Genomic DNA, 12,596 nt, shown 5'->3' on the forward strand with positions numbered 1-12,596 from the left:
CCCTCCGCCTCCCTATTTATATCCATCTCCCAACCGCTGGCGGTGCCCGCACTGTTTACAGCGGCGGAGCCGCTGGCTCCTCCCAGCCGGGGACGATCCCTCCAGCCTGGACGTATATCTGCGACCGGCGCCCTGATGCCCGGGACCGGGAGGAGCCCCGCTGCCAGCAGGAAAAGTCTTCCCCAGCTACGAGCCCCGGGGGCTGCGGGCTCCTCGCCGAGCTCCCAGGGGTGATGGGGAGCGGCCTCGGGGGGTCTGTGCAGACCCACAGAGCACTCAGCTGTGCTTAGCAGCCCCGTGCAAAGTGTGTTTCTGAGTGCCAGCTGCCTTCCCAAGGGCTGAGGGGGCTCTAGCCCCAGCCCCCGAAGTGCTTACCGGAGCTTGGCATGCCTCGGCCCTTCTTGAGGGGCAGCTGACACCTCTGGCAGCTTCCCGTGGGGGTGTTTTGCCCTGTGCTGTCCTGTGTCTGGCAGATCTATGGGCAACACTGTAACCCAGCAGCTGCAAAAGCTCCCCTGACAGCAGGTGAGCAGAGAGGTATCTGCCACTTCACCTCCCATCATCTTCCAAATCAACCTGTAGTCAGTCTGCAGTGAGAGGAAAAGACTTAGAAGATACTCTGACAAGACACAGCCTCAAAGAAAACCACATGCTTTTAAACCCCCTGGCCTGGGGCTGCCTTCCTGGGGCTTTGCAGGCTCCAGTGTCAAAGGACATGGCACTGTCTGTCACATCATCACACCTATCACTGACCATCACACACTGGTTTGTTTTCCATGTACCAGAACACCCTTTTTTTTTTATAGGCTCTAAAATACAGCACAGCTGAGCTTCTGGGTGGCACATAAATACAGGTCCCTGCTTTACTGCAGCCACTGCCTTCTCTCTCCCAGAGCTGTAATCCCTCATCTCCACTCCACAACACAACATCCAGAGAGGACAAGCTGGAACTGGGCAGGCAACTGTGCCAGCCACTGTTCCTGCCCAAGGCCAAAGCCAAAGAGGTACAGAGCCACAGGTGCTGTCAGTCTCTGAGACATTTGTGTGCCATCATCTGGTCAAACTGTTCCAATCTGTCACCTCTGAAATTTATTCTGGTGCAGGATTTCTTCTGACAGAGGGCACAAAGAGACTATAGTCATGTTAATAAGGAGCAAGTGCTGTCAGACAAAATATAGGAACAGACTGGAAGCAGGAGGGTGGGTGTGGGGCACAGCCATGCCCCACGCTCCAGACAGCAGCTCTGAAGAGGGAGCAGCACTCACTTATGCTAAACAAAACCCATCCACTCTCTTACACCTGGTCCTGGGACCTAGAGAATTGCTGAATCTGAAGATAAGCATCCAGCCCAGAGAAACAAATCCCGATAACACTCCCTTGTTTCAGTACTCCATAAATACAGGGAAACGTTAGAGCTGCCACCTTTGCTACCGGCTGTTCATCTGTCATTTAGTGCTGGCACTTCTATTCCTGTCTCAAATAGCTTTTGTCATTTTCCTTCCAAAAAAGCAGCATTAGTCAGCGTTGTGCCTCCTCCTTATCTGAATATGACACATATGAATGCAGGTCATGGGAAAGCAGAGCTGCTACCAGAAATAGCAATTTTTTTTGAGAAAGATTTATCTACTGGTGGAAATTTCAGGCAATACGAGACATATAGGAGTATTTTGTCTTAAAACACACTAAATTCTCTGAATTCAATGGTTCTAGAAGTTCAAAATTTGAGGTAGAAGAGGACCTGAACCTCTATTTCACACCTGCTAGGGCCCTAGAAACCTCATACATTGCTATTTAAAATATTTTCTTCATGCAAAAGATTTCACGGGCTTGCAATCTAAATAAAAGGCAACAATAATTAATCTAACACAGTAATAGTGGAGGTAAATATAAGCCAGGCTTCGGTTAGTGCTAAGCTTTTTGCAGGCCTCATGGAACAATCAACAAAGCCAAAGTCACTCCTGCTTACCTGGGACTTTTCCCGAACAAGAAACCAAAATTTTTGAGGTGTGAGCGCTGTTTACATAATTCAAAACTGTTTTTCCTCTGTAGCCTCAGAATCCACAGAAATAGACTGGGTTGATTCTTTTTCTGAAAGAACTACTCTCAGGTGAATGATTTCAGTGCCATTTCACCCCACATTAAGTTTTCACTGGCCTGAGGAAGAAAATTGCAGACTAAATGAGACTGGATGTATTACCCTGTTTTCTAAAGAATCTTGTCTCTTTTTAAGATAAACACAGAAGCACCCATTACTATCTGTAGGTTGGTGCTCGAGAGGTAAACTCTTTTCCTTTCACTCTTTTCCAAATTTCATTTTCCACATTGATTTCTGTTTTGCAGCAGCACTGTGTTGAAGCTTATACCACAGCACTCCATTACAGGATGCATCCACAGCATGAGAACATTCCTGAACATCCTCACACCTGCAAGTGAGAAATCATGACTAATACTCACTGCCTCCAACACACGCCTAGTGTAACTCTTCCTCACAAAAATAACCAACCCAACCCCTCCTCCGAGTGCTATAGTGAGTTATAAACTGTAGTTTACCTTTCTAACAAAAAAAATGGATCATTTTCTGTAACGGGCTGCCAGGAACAAGACAACCTCGACTGTCCTGTGTCTTGGCACGTTGCAATGACTGTGATGCTTTGCCTACAAACACAGCTGTAACGTTCAATAACAAATATCGACGGCTGAGAACCTTCATGTTAAGGCAAGGGCAGAGAACTAAGCTGCTCTAAATGAGCCGCCTGACGGAATCGACTCCCAAGGCACAGACACCCCCGCCCAGGGATTCAGCTCTCGCACAGGAATGCGGGGAGGTTCCTTCTCTGAAAGCGGTTTTCCCGGGCACTCCAGGGAGGATGGTTCCTCCTCTGTAAGCGATTTTTTCCCGGGCACACTCCCTCGCTGGGCAGTTTCCTGTTTCCTCCTTACTGCTCCGAGAAAGGAAGGAGAAGCGGAGGCAGAATCCCCTGAGCAACACCCCGTTCCCACGGAGCAGAGAACTGAAGGCGCCGCAGGATGAACTCCGGCCGTGGGAGGGGTCTGGTGCGCTCAGCGCCAGCTCAGCCACCAAACCTGCGTGCCCGGAGCCCCCCACGGACACGGACACGGACACGGGCCCCGCTCTCCCGCGGGGCGAACACGACCTGTCCCTGCAGAGCCGCGGCCGGGCGGGAGGCGGCGCCCCTGCACAGCCGCTGCCCGCGGGCCGGGAGGATCCCGCCCTCCCATCGCCCCTCCTGCCCAGGGATGAGCACCTCGCGTCCTGCCTTTTGCTCAGCCCGAGCGCCGAGTGCGCCTCCTGGCACAGACCGGACCACTGGGTTGCATCCAGTGATGCCCGGCCCTGCGATTCCGCTCAGACAGCACCAGAAAGAGATACCAAACCCACATCTGCTCCTTGTGTACCTACCACTTTGCTCCTCTTCGGGTTTTAACGGCGTTTTCCTTGGTTTAATCATTTGCTTCTTGAGCAGAGAGAAGGCCTTGGACTGCTGAGCTTCAAACAGCACTCCCATGTTCCCGAGGAGCCGGAGCATCCTGTGCATCAGGAACGGCTTCACCTTGTGCTGGGCCACCTTGAGGGGGCTGATACGAAGTTTGGGGAGGTTGACTTCTCGATCACAGTTATGAAACCGAAAGAGATTCCAGGCCAAGCTAGGTCTAAAGATATCCATTAAAATGTATCTGGAGAGTTTAAGGAGCATATCACAGGACAACTGCTTTTCTTGTGGCTTCTGGTTCAGGTTCTGACTAAGCAAACTTTTCCTTCCATGGTAACTCAGGAGAGAGCTGCTTCTGAAGGAGCTGGAGGGTTTGTAAGAGGCCATGGTCCCAGAAAGGTTTTTCTTACTGTGCAACAGTCTTCTGTAATCCATATCCCACAAAGAACTATTGGGATTCAAGCCATGTTCTGAAATAATCATAAATACAGTAAAACCTATTAAACATAAAAAGCAAAGAATCCCAGGCAGTTTGTTTCCTCAAAATATATGCATATCTATATATCTGCATTTATGGATGTTCTGCTGCAGCCCTGGATACAGTGCAGATCACCGCACTACTTTGACAAACACTGAATGTTTCAACAGGCCAAATCAATAGATTTGAGATACTTCTGATTTTAGGTACTATAACATAATAACGATCATCTGCAATTTTTAATTTAAACTATTGTTTTCTGTAATGCTCAGGAAAACTATAACTATCTCAGTTATTCATACATACACACCAGCGTATACAGATTCCTAAAAAAACCCTCATCACCAAAAGAGTACGTACTACTCCATATAAATTTTGCTGGAAAATGTTAAGAAAAATAATGATTCTTAATAAGGACTGTAAAAGCCTTTTTCATAGTTGCCTAAGAAAGGAAACTTTTACACTCCCACTGAGCCATTTGCATTTTGGGTCCAGCCCCAGGCTGCAGAACAGTCTCTAATTTTCTAACAGATATCTAACACATAAAAACTCAGTTTTGCTTTCTAGGTGCCCTCTCTGGTCTCTGCCTGCTGATTAAAGCCATTATCTCAGTGTAACAAGGTTAAGCTGTAGCTGCTCAAAGGCCACAGTAGCTTCATCCTGCTGTAAGAAGGTACTGATAAGGGAGAATTGTCACTCTCTGAAGCTCAAACTTTCTTCTAAGGTAGTGCCCCTACCCACCTCTCCTTTCTCCAGGCTGAGCCCAAAGGTTCAATTTACACTCTGAGAATTAATCAATAAAACAATTACATGCAATATAAGTAGGTTGGGACTTCATGATAAGTAGGGCTGCAAACACACAAGAAAGCTCCGATAATTAAAAGGGACAAGGAACCCAAAACTCAATGGCATGTTGCCAGAAGTGTTTGAAATGCTGAATGTTTTAGAGTAACGGCATCCTGCTAAAGGCTGGAGGTCATGTCCTGGGAGCCCTGGAATGTTCCTGCAGCCTTTCCTTTCATTTCCAAGCAGAGAACAGGATTTTTAAGACTGTTCTTCTATTTCTGACAGGGGCATCCCAACCCAGCATGTTTGACAAGCTTCAGGTTTGTTGATTTTTGTTTGATTTAAGATTAAAGTTATCAGCTTCAAGTAGTTGTGACTTAGGGTCCAGGGGATTGCTTGCATATTGTAATTGTATTAGTTAAGTATTCTACTATTATGTTGGAATTTCACATATTAAAATGCCCATTTATGGCTGTAATTCATCCTTGAATTTGATCCAAATGCTCTGGCCGGACAGACCGGATCATCCCTGAAATATAACATTGCATTACTTAGAAACTGTAAAATATGACTGGTAGGACTAGATGGCAGCAGGTAACTCGGGAACACGTCATAACAAAAGCAACATTTTGCATCTTTATGGCATCTTTCATTCAGAGCAATCGACAGGCATTGCAAGAGCCCTTTTCATAAGACCCCTGACAGATCAATGAGCTCTTCCGTTTAGTTTGGTGATGGGCTGATGTGGAAGGAGGTGAACTGCTTGTGTGAGATCCCTGGGAGGAATTCCCAAGGAGAGTGGAAAGAGGACCCAGCTCCAGGAGGACCCCAGTAAAGTGGAGTCCACATTACCCCATCCTCCTGGGCAGACGTGTTGGAGGGCCGATGGTTCATGCAGAGAAGGCTGGCAGGCACCGCTGCCATCCCACTGCTGCTGGTCTGAGCCAAAGGGAAACAGTCTGGGGGCAGATCCAAAGCATTCCTAAGTGCACCTAATGGCACCGCTGCAGCCGAGCAACTTGGAATGTAAGCAATGTTAAATCTTTAAGCAGGTCTGCAAAGCTTCCAGAGCAAACTGCTTTGAAAACGTTATTTAGAATAAACCAAACTTTGGATCGATGTCTTGTCTTCAGAGGCAGCCCTTAAACTAAAAAAGCCTAAGAGACTAAAGGAGAAAATAAATGAAGGACCCACTGCTTGCAGTCACCTCCAAAGCCACAGTCAAACCGAGCCACCTATGTTTGTCCTGAAGTCAAAGTGGGATCCAGAGGTGTGTTGTGTTCCTTCCGCTGGTTCTCCAGACAAAGAAAGGGTCAGTTCCAGCAGCCCTGCGCCTTCTCCTCTCCCGGAGCAGCCACAGCCCGGGCAGCCCGAGCTGGCAGCCGGGCCCCAGCCCCAAGGAGGGTTCTGCCCCCGGGGCTGCAGCACCGCCTCCCCCGGCAGCACCGCCCGTCCCCGGGTCGTCACTCACCGTGTCCGCCCGTCGCCTGCGCCCCGGGCCGGGCGCCCATCACCATCACCATGATCACCATCACCAGGAGCAGCAGCAGCCGGGCGGCCCAGGGGCTCCTCGGGGGTGTCCCGCAGAGCCCCCTCCCAGCCCGGCGCCCCCCGCCCGCCCTCGTACCTGGCTGCATGGCCGCGGCCGCCCCGGGCAGCCCCGCCGGGAGGGACGGAGCGCAGCCCGGCTGCCCCTCGGCGCGGAGCCAGGCGGACGGAGGCTGGATTTCCCCGGAGGGATTCCCCCGCCGGACACAAGGGTCGGTTCTGTCCCGAGCCGCCGCTGGCACGGCCCAGGGGAGCGGGGATGCTCCAGCCTCCGCGAGCGAGGGAAGTGCAGCTCCGTCCCAGCGGAGCGGGAGAAGCGAACACAGCCGCGCTCAGCAGCGCCCAGGTACAGCCAGCCCGGAATTCTACTTTAGAAAGCGACGTGCTGCGCTCGCAGCCGCGCACCGCCGGGCCCTAAGGAAACCAGAGCACCTTTACCCGTACAGAAACCAGCAGGCAATTTATAACTGACATACTAATGGTGTATGGGTCTTCTTGGGGGTTCTTTTCTTTTTTTTTTTTTTTTTAAGATAGCAGGCATGTCTCCCTACCACTTTCTGCTGACTTAGCTTAGTTACTGCAGAAACCCAGCTTCAAAACCAGACATCGACAGAGGCAGAGTCAAAGGAGCAGCGCTTACTCTCCCACCGCAAGGACCAGCTCCTGCTTTTTACTGTTGTGGCAAAGTTATGAGACCCAAATTCAACCTCTCACTTTGAAATTCACACCCATCTGATCTAAGAACTACCACTGGACTTGGAAAGCAATACAGGCTCCGCAGGTAGTTTCTGTGCCTGACCTCATTCTCAACAGCAGAGTGCCCACCATCAAAGAGGCCCCTTACCCTTACCCAGCGCTGGAGTACAAATGACTGCATTTGCCACACAAGAAATTTCAGAGCTGAAATAGCTGGAGAACTCCACAAAAAAGGATACAGAGAAATAAGTTAAATGGGCTTAAACCAGATCATCAGTTTGCATTCACGAGAACAGACCTAAGGGAGAAAACACTTTCCAAATGAGAACTATCAAGGTTTACGGCTGAACGAATAACCAGAGGAAGCAGGTACATTGGGTCTCTATTTCTATGTTTAGCACCATTTAGAAAAAGCAAATACAATACAGAGTTTATAGAAGATGTGTACAATGCCAAGCATAAATACAGGTTTGGGTATTTAGAGCTAAAGGGCCAGTGCCCCGAGCAGAGCACAAGTTACAGGAATGACATGGAAGAACGAGGAACAAAAACGCGGCAGAGGCAACACAGGTAACAGGCCTCCATGTGAGTACAAGTTAAATTTATAACAGTTACATAAATTTTGAAAGGATACATATCAGACTCCTTGGAAAATGCCACCTTTGAAGTTGTAACAAATATTCTTCTCTGGCTTTTTCAAAGTGCAAGCGTTAGACAACCAGTGATAGTAAACAGATGTACCAGACCTTACCTTCCTGTGAACAAGCCATACCTCATCAGTGGCTGTACTACATGAACACAAATGGTCAGTCACACAGGAAAAATGGACAGAGCATCCCCATCAACAATAAAATGTTACTGATCACTCACACCCTTGGAAGACCCGTTGCATAATTTATCCAGGCACACAGAGCCATTTTTACAGTGACACCTTGATAGCTCTAAAATATGCATAACAAGTTCTTGTAAAGGCCCATATTATACATTTAAATGACAGAGTGTTAGCAGTTTGCTGGAACAGACTAATTTTTTTTTTAGCCCAAAATTTGTTTTTCATAACCTCACATTATCTCCTCTCCCATCATTTAAAAACTCTGTTCTAACCCTTTTTTCTTTAAAAAAAATGAAGACCTGAAATCCACTGTCACGGATTAACTGCAGCTTCATGACTTGGCCACATTTATTCAACTAATAGTTCTAAGGTTGACCAGTAGTGTTCTGAAATGCCTGAAAGTGATGCTTTGATACAAGTTTACAATATAAAGCAGCTCACTATCAGGATTTATTTTGGGTATAGCATATGTCAGAAAATTATTAAAAAATCAGAATTAATTGAAGAACTATTGGATGAGAACTGGGCTACAAGGAATATTATTTAAGGGACCAAACAGGTAAACAAATCACTGAATTAAAATAGTGGTAAGAAGATCCATACCAGTGGATCAATGATAGGTCATTAACATTTTAATTAAGAGCAAAACATCTGTGTTACTTAAATGCAGATTAACTTCACAAAGCAAAACAGACAATGCAGAAACCAGATTAGCGAGGCACCTCTGAGAATTAGTTAAGCAGGAATTCAGGCAAATATAAGATAGTCCAAGTGGAAATTCATGTTCATCCAGAACACTGTGAACTCAGGCTGCTTGTGCAGAGACCACAGGACACATACAATAATGCTGAATTCGGATCTGGGGCTCTCATTAGCAGAGGAATACTGACAAAATGCAAAGCAACTGCAAAGACAAGTCACAAAATGACTGCAGGTGTTGAAAAAGCAGTAATCAAAGAAATCAATTTATAGGGAAAAGGTTAAATGTACGAGTTTGTATTAAGTAAAAGGGTGGCTATAAGGGGTCATAAGGACAAGAAACATTGCAGGCTAAAGTTTCAGAGCAACACAAAGTTCAACCTGGGTATGAAAAAAAACAGTGCCCAATTAGGCAAAAATCCCCCAAGTCACTACATTGACAGGCTGACTCAAAGTTACCTTGACTACCTGTACCACAGACAGCAGCTTTGTCTCCCAGGGCTATAGTCTCAGGAAGCATGCACTGAAAAAAACCCCACTGTGGATTTATGAAAGTACAATAAATAGGATATAAAATCAAACATGTATCTGAACATTTATTTAAAATACAGGAGGAAGTGGTGAGCTTGAGGTGATGAATAGGCAAAACTTGCCAGTTTTGGCTGGAAGAGTCACCAAGACAACAGCTAGGGGCCCTGCTGCCTGGGACATTTAAAACTCCCCAACTAGACAACACAGATGCACAAATCCAGAGCCTAAGGACCCAGATGGCATGAAGCTGGATGCATGTCCTCATTTCCCTCCACTGTAAGTGAAAATACCAGTTTTTCTCCTTTTGCAGAAATAGGGCCAAGGCAATAATCAAAGACAATACACACTTGCAGTGCTGAAAATTAACTGCAGGCCTATTATAAGGATTCATAACAACTGTGTTCAAACATTTCTTCCAGGCAACAAATCATGATTTTTCATTACTTAAAACCAGCTGAACACCATTTAAACATAATCTCTTTTACAACTGATTTACATACCCAGGTTGCTCTATCAAGAAATCTGTATTTATACTTCCCTTGTGTATGAAAATTATGCACCAAATAAGATTCAAAACTTGAGCAAGCTCTAATCCATGCATCCTTTATTCCATTACAATCACTGTGTTGCATTGTAGCAACAGGACACGAACTGCAATCAATCGCGATCAATTTATACAACAATCTGAGGCTTACAGTACATTTAAGGCCTTTAAATTTGGAAAAATTAGACCTATGCTAGCAGTGTAACAATTTTTAAGTGTTTTGCATTTCTGATGCATAATCTGTGCGATTCCAGTGTCAAAGAATCAAATTACTTCTAAACTAAAAAGATCAGCTCAATGAAAATTTAGTTACATAATTCATCAAAACATAAATGTGTAAATTTTTTTTTTTTTGTCCTGGAAACTTTATAAAACTTTAATAGCAAAATAATATAGGGATAAAAACATATTTTAACAAAATGTATTCAATCATATACAAACCAGAATTTTGCAGTTTATTGTAACTAGACTTAAATTAAAACTACCAATTAAGAATCTATGCACAATGTAAATTCAAATATGTACAGTACTTTTAAAAAGTCTACAGGAATGCTTTACAGAAGGAAATGTCTGTTATGGCTATTATTCAGACAATCTGAATATTAAAATGAGTTTTCTAATAGTAAATTTACACACTTATTTTTAAACAAAAGCAGTTTTGTCCCTAGATCCTTTAAGAATATTCCAGTTATGCTTATACAAGTAATGGAGAGGTCGTTACAGAGTTTAGCCCCATATAGTAGTTTGTTTATTTTCAGGTAAAAGTATATTTAAATAATTTACTTGGGAAGATCAGTAAGTTAACAAAAGAACACTAGAAGGGAGGAGGGGGAACTTCATCACAATAACTTTCCAGTTACAATACCACAGCTAGAAACTTCACAGAGAAAGTACTCCCTTAGATTGAACCCATGATTGTTCAGAACAAGCTGTAGCTCATAACAGTTGTGTTCTCCACACTGAGAACACTGGGGGAAAAAGTCTTTGTAGGACAGAATTATAAATGATCTGAAGTGAGACAGAGAAAACTGATCTTCGATTAATACAGCACTAGGTAAAAAGTGTCCCCATAAGCAGCTAGGATTCCCACTTCCTTCAGGGCAACGAAGCTAAAAATTGTTGGAATTACAGTAGTTGACCATATTTGTGTGCATTAGTAGAATCATTTCCAGATATAAAAGACAAATTTCATCAGATGTTTGATTAGAACACCCTCAAGGCAGGGCATTTCTTCATAGTATAAAGCTATTACAGCTATCCAGTTAAAGCATGTGCAAAAACAGGTAATTTCTTCCGTTCACAGTAACTGAGGTAAAATCAGGTAGGTTTCTTCAGGAGTTGGGGAGTTCATGAGATATGAACTGTTTTAGTCTCTCTAAGTACTGTGCATAAAGCTCTATGTCATTATGCCCAGCCCCTTCCACCCAGAGGGGCTCTACCGCTCGCGGACACCGCTCGTACATGGCCAGGCCGTGCGAGAAATCGATCACCTCGTCTTCGGTACCGTGGATGACCAGCACAGGAGAGGTCACTTTAGAGATCTTGTCAATGCTGGGGGAAGGAAAAGAAAACACAGCTCAGTTCGGGGCTTTAACTTTCATACCATGAAATGATTGATACATCCAGTTACCACTGCATGTTTTCAAATGGCTGCAAATCGTTGGAGTTGTGCAAAAGTGATATGGGACAAGGCTCATTCCCAAAATACACGTGTAAACAGGAGCCTGCACTGCCATCACCACCATCCCACCAGTGCTAACAACATGAAGTTTGAATGGGCAGCATGCAAATAAGGTTTGGCACCAAAAAGCCCCCACCAAAACAGAGGGTGTATCTATTACAAAAAACACTGAGGCAAGTGAGATTCCATGGGACATGCTGCAAATGTGGACTCTTCATATTACACATTATCACTATCCAATTTAACAGCTTAGGAACTAATTAACTACATTCCAGTCATAAGATTTCATTTTAAAAAAACAAACAAACAAAGCCTTGGTTCATGAGGCTTGAACCTCTCTTTGAACCCCCAAATTAGGCAGATTCAGCTAAAGTGGGTGGAAAAATGAATATTGGTAATATTCGATTTGACAGAAGGACAAGTCTACTTCTTTATCCTACCTAATAAAAGGTGTTTGGATTTTCCTGCTCCTGGAGAACATGGAGGCATCCAATTCTGGCAGGACTGTTGATTTTACAACATGATCAAGACTGCTTAAAATTATTTAAAAAATACAGATGCCAGCATATGCTGACTTAAAAACAGGTTCAGAGAAGCTTTATGAAACTATAAAGTTACCTAAAAACTAAGATGTAAACTGAAGCACTAAGCCTCACACATACAAACCTCAGCATTCAGTATTCTAGAGAACCGCCACTGGTATTCCAGTAAACATCTGAGTGTAAACACATTTCTGCCTGTCTCAATACTTCTCAAAAAAAAAAAAAAGCAGGATTCAAGTAATTTAAGGCGCTATTTAAAATGTAGCCTATTTCACTTTTCCTGTCTGGAACTTGAGTTGTGTGCAACTATGCTGCATACAGGAAAAAATTCCAACATAAGAGAGGCCTCAGAATAATGCAGATTTTAGTTTTCCCCATAATTTTCATCCCCAAATTAATATCATAGCTAAATGTAAACTGCAAATATTTTATATTTAACATGCTATAAAAACTGAAGTTTTAAGCCCAAGGAAAAGGTCTATCCCGAAGTCCCACAATGTGACAGATGTATCAGCTACATACAGCTACAGAGATATTTATGCATAATTTTCATGGCTAGATATTAAGTTCTCAATTGTAGGAAACCCCTTTCACTTCAGTATTCAGATAATGAAACTATTTTTTTTTTCACATATATTCACAGACCATTAAGCCAGATAATATTTGTATTTTGCAGAAAATTGGAAGGCGTCCCATTGCCAACTCAGCGACTCATAAAGCAGTATTTAAACTGCACATTAGCCTTACTTAGTATTCTCAGCCACACGACTCTGCAGCTAGAAAAATCTACAGAGACCAAACTCTCAC

General features: G+C 44.5%; 2 protein-coding genes across 2 annotated transcripts in view; both read right to left on the reverse strand.

The window, feature by feature from the left end:
* Positions 1–190: 190 nt before the first annotated feature.
* Positions 191–6,570, reverse strand: LOC135420950 (uncharacterized). The gene is made up of 2 exons (XM_064668958.1): positions 6,188–6,570; positions 191–3,922 (listed from the first exon to the last, which is right to left on the reverse strand). Exons 1-2 carry the CDS (start codon positions 6,351–6,353, stop codon positions 3,072–3,074), a joined length of 1,017 nt encoding a protein of 338 aa, XP_064525028.1. The 5' UTR covers positions 6,354–6,570; the 3' UTR covers positions 191–3,071.
* A 3,039-nt stretch (positions 6,571–9,609) lies between these two features.
* The window catches only part of ABHD17C (abhydrolase domain containing 17C, depalmitoylase), a 28,862-nt gene continuing 25,875 nt past the window's right edge, over positions 9,610–12,596 (reverse strand). Inside the window, exon 3 of the mRNA XM_064668959.1 lies at positions 9,610–11,117. Within this exon, the coding sequence (XP_064525029.1) occupies positions 10,898–11,117 (220 nt within the window). The 3' untranslated portion in view covers positions 9,610–10,897. The remainder of the gene's footprint in view (positions 11,118–12,596) is intronic.

Source organism: Pseudopipra pipra, chromosome 12 (assembly GCF_036250125.1).
Source record: "Pseudopipra pipra isolate bDixPip1 chromosome 12, bDixPip1.hap1, whole genome shotgun sequence".
Taxonomy (NCBI): Eukaryota; Metazoa; Chordata; class Aves; order Passeriformes; family Pipridae; genus Pseudopipra; species Pseudopipra pipra.

What these genes read in the sequence shown, in the direction of transcription:
- LOC135420950 (XM_064668958.1), bottom strand. Translation starts at nt 6,353, where the DNA reads ATGCAGCCAGGTACGAGGGCGGGCGGGGGGCGCCGGGCTGGGAGGGGG. An exon ending in GCAGGCGACGGGCGGACACG is followed by an intron (nt 3,923 to 6,187) that starts GTGAGTGACGAC and finishes TGATTATTTCAG; the next exon opens with AACATGGCTTGAATCCCAAT.